General features: G+C 54.7%; 1 gene segment (V, D, J or C); it reads left to right on the forward strand.

The window, feature by feature from the left end:
* Positions 1-389, forward strand: part of LOC105527720 — a 14,448-nt gene extending 14,059 nt beyond the window's left edge. Inside the window, 1 exon segment of the V gene segment in view lies at positions 72-389. Coding sequence covers positions 72-389 — 318 coding nt within the window.
* The last annotated feature ends 55 nt before the right edge of the window (positions 390-444 follow it).

The following is a 444-nucleotide window of genomic DNA, read 5'->3' on the forward strand; positions in this document are numbered from 1 at the left end:
ATAGAGAAACCAGGCCAGTCAAGTGAGACTTCACGCAATCCTGTTTCCTCTCCACTGGTGCCCACTCCCAGGTGCAGCTGGTGCAGTTTGGGCCTGAGGCGAAGCAGCCTGTGGCCTCAGTGAAGGTCTCCTGCAAGGCTTCTGGTTACAGCTTTACCACCTATGGTATGAATTGGGTGAGACAGGTCCCTGGAGAAGGGCTTGAGTGGATGGGACGGATGAACACCAACACTGGGAACCCAATGTATGCCCAGGGCCAAACAGGACGGTTTGTCTTCTCCATGGACACCTCTGTCAGCACAGTGCATCTGCAGATCAGCAGCCTAAACGCTAAGGACACGGCCATGTATTACTGTACGAGAGACACAGTGTGGAAACCCACATCCTGAGAGAGTCAGAAGCCCTGAGGGAAGAGGTAGCTGTGCTGAGCTGAGGCAGTGGTGC

The sequence above is a fragment of the Colobus angolensis genome, unplaced genomic scaffold (assembly GCF_000951035.1).
Source record: "Colobus angolensis palliatus isolate OR3802 unplaced genomic scaffold, Cang.pa_1.0 Scaffold642, whole genome shotgun sequence".
Lineage (NCBI taxonomy): Eukaryota > Metazoa > Chordata > Mammalia > Primates > Cercopithecidae > Colobus > Colobus angolensis.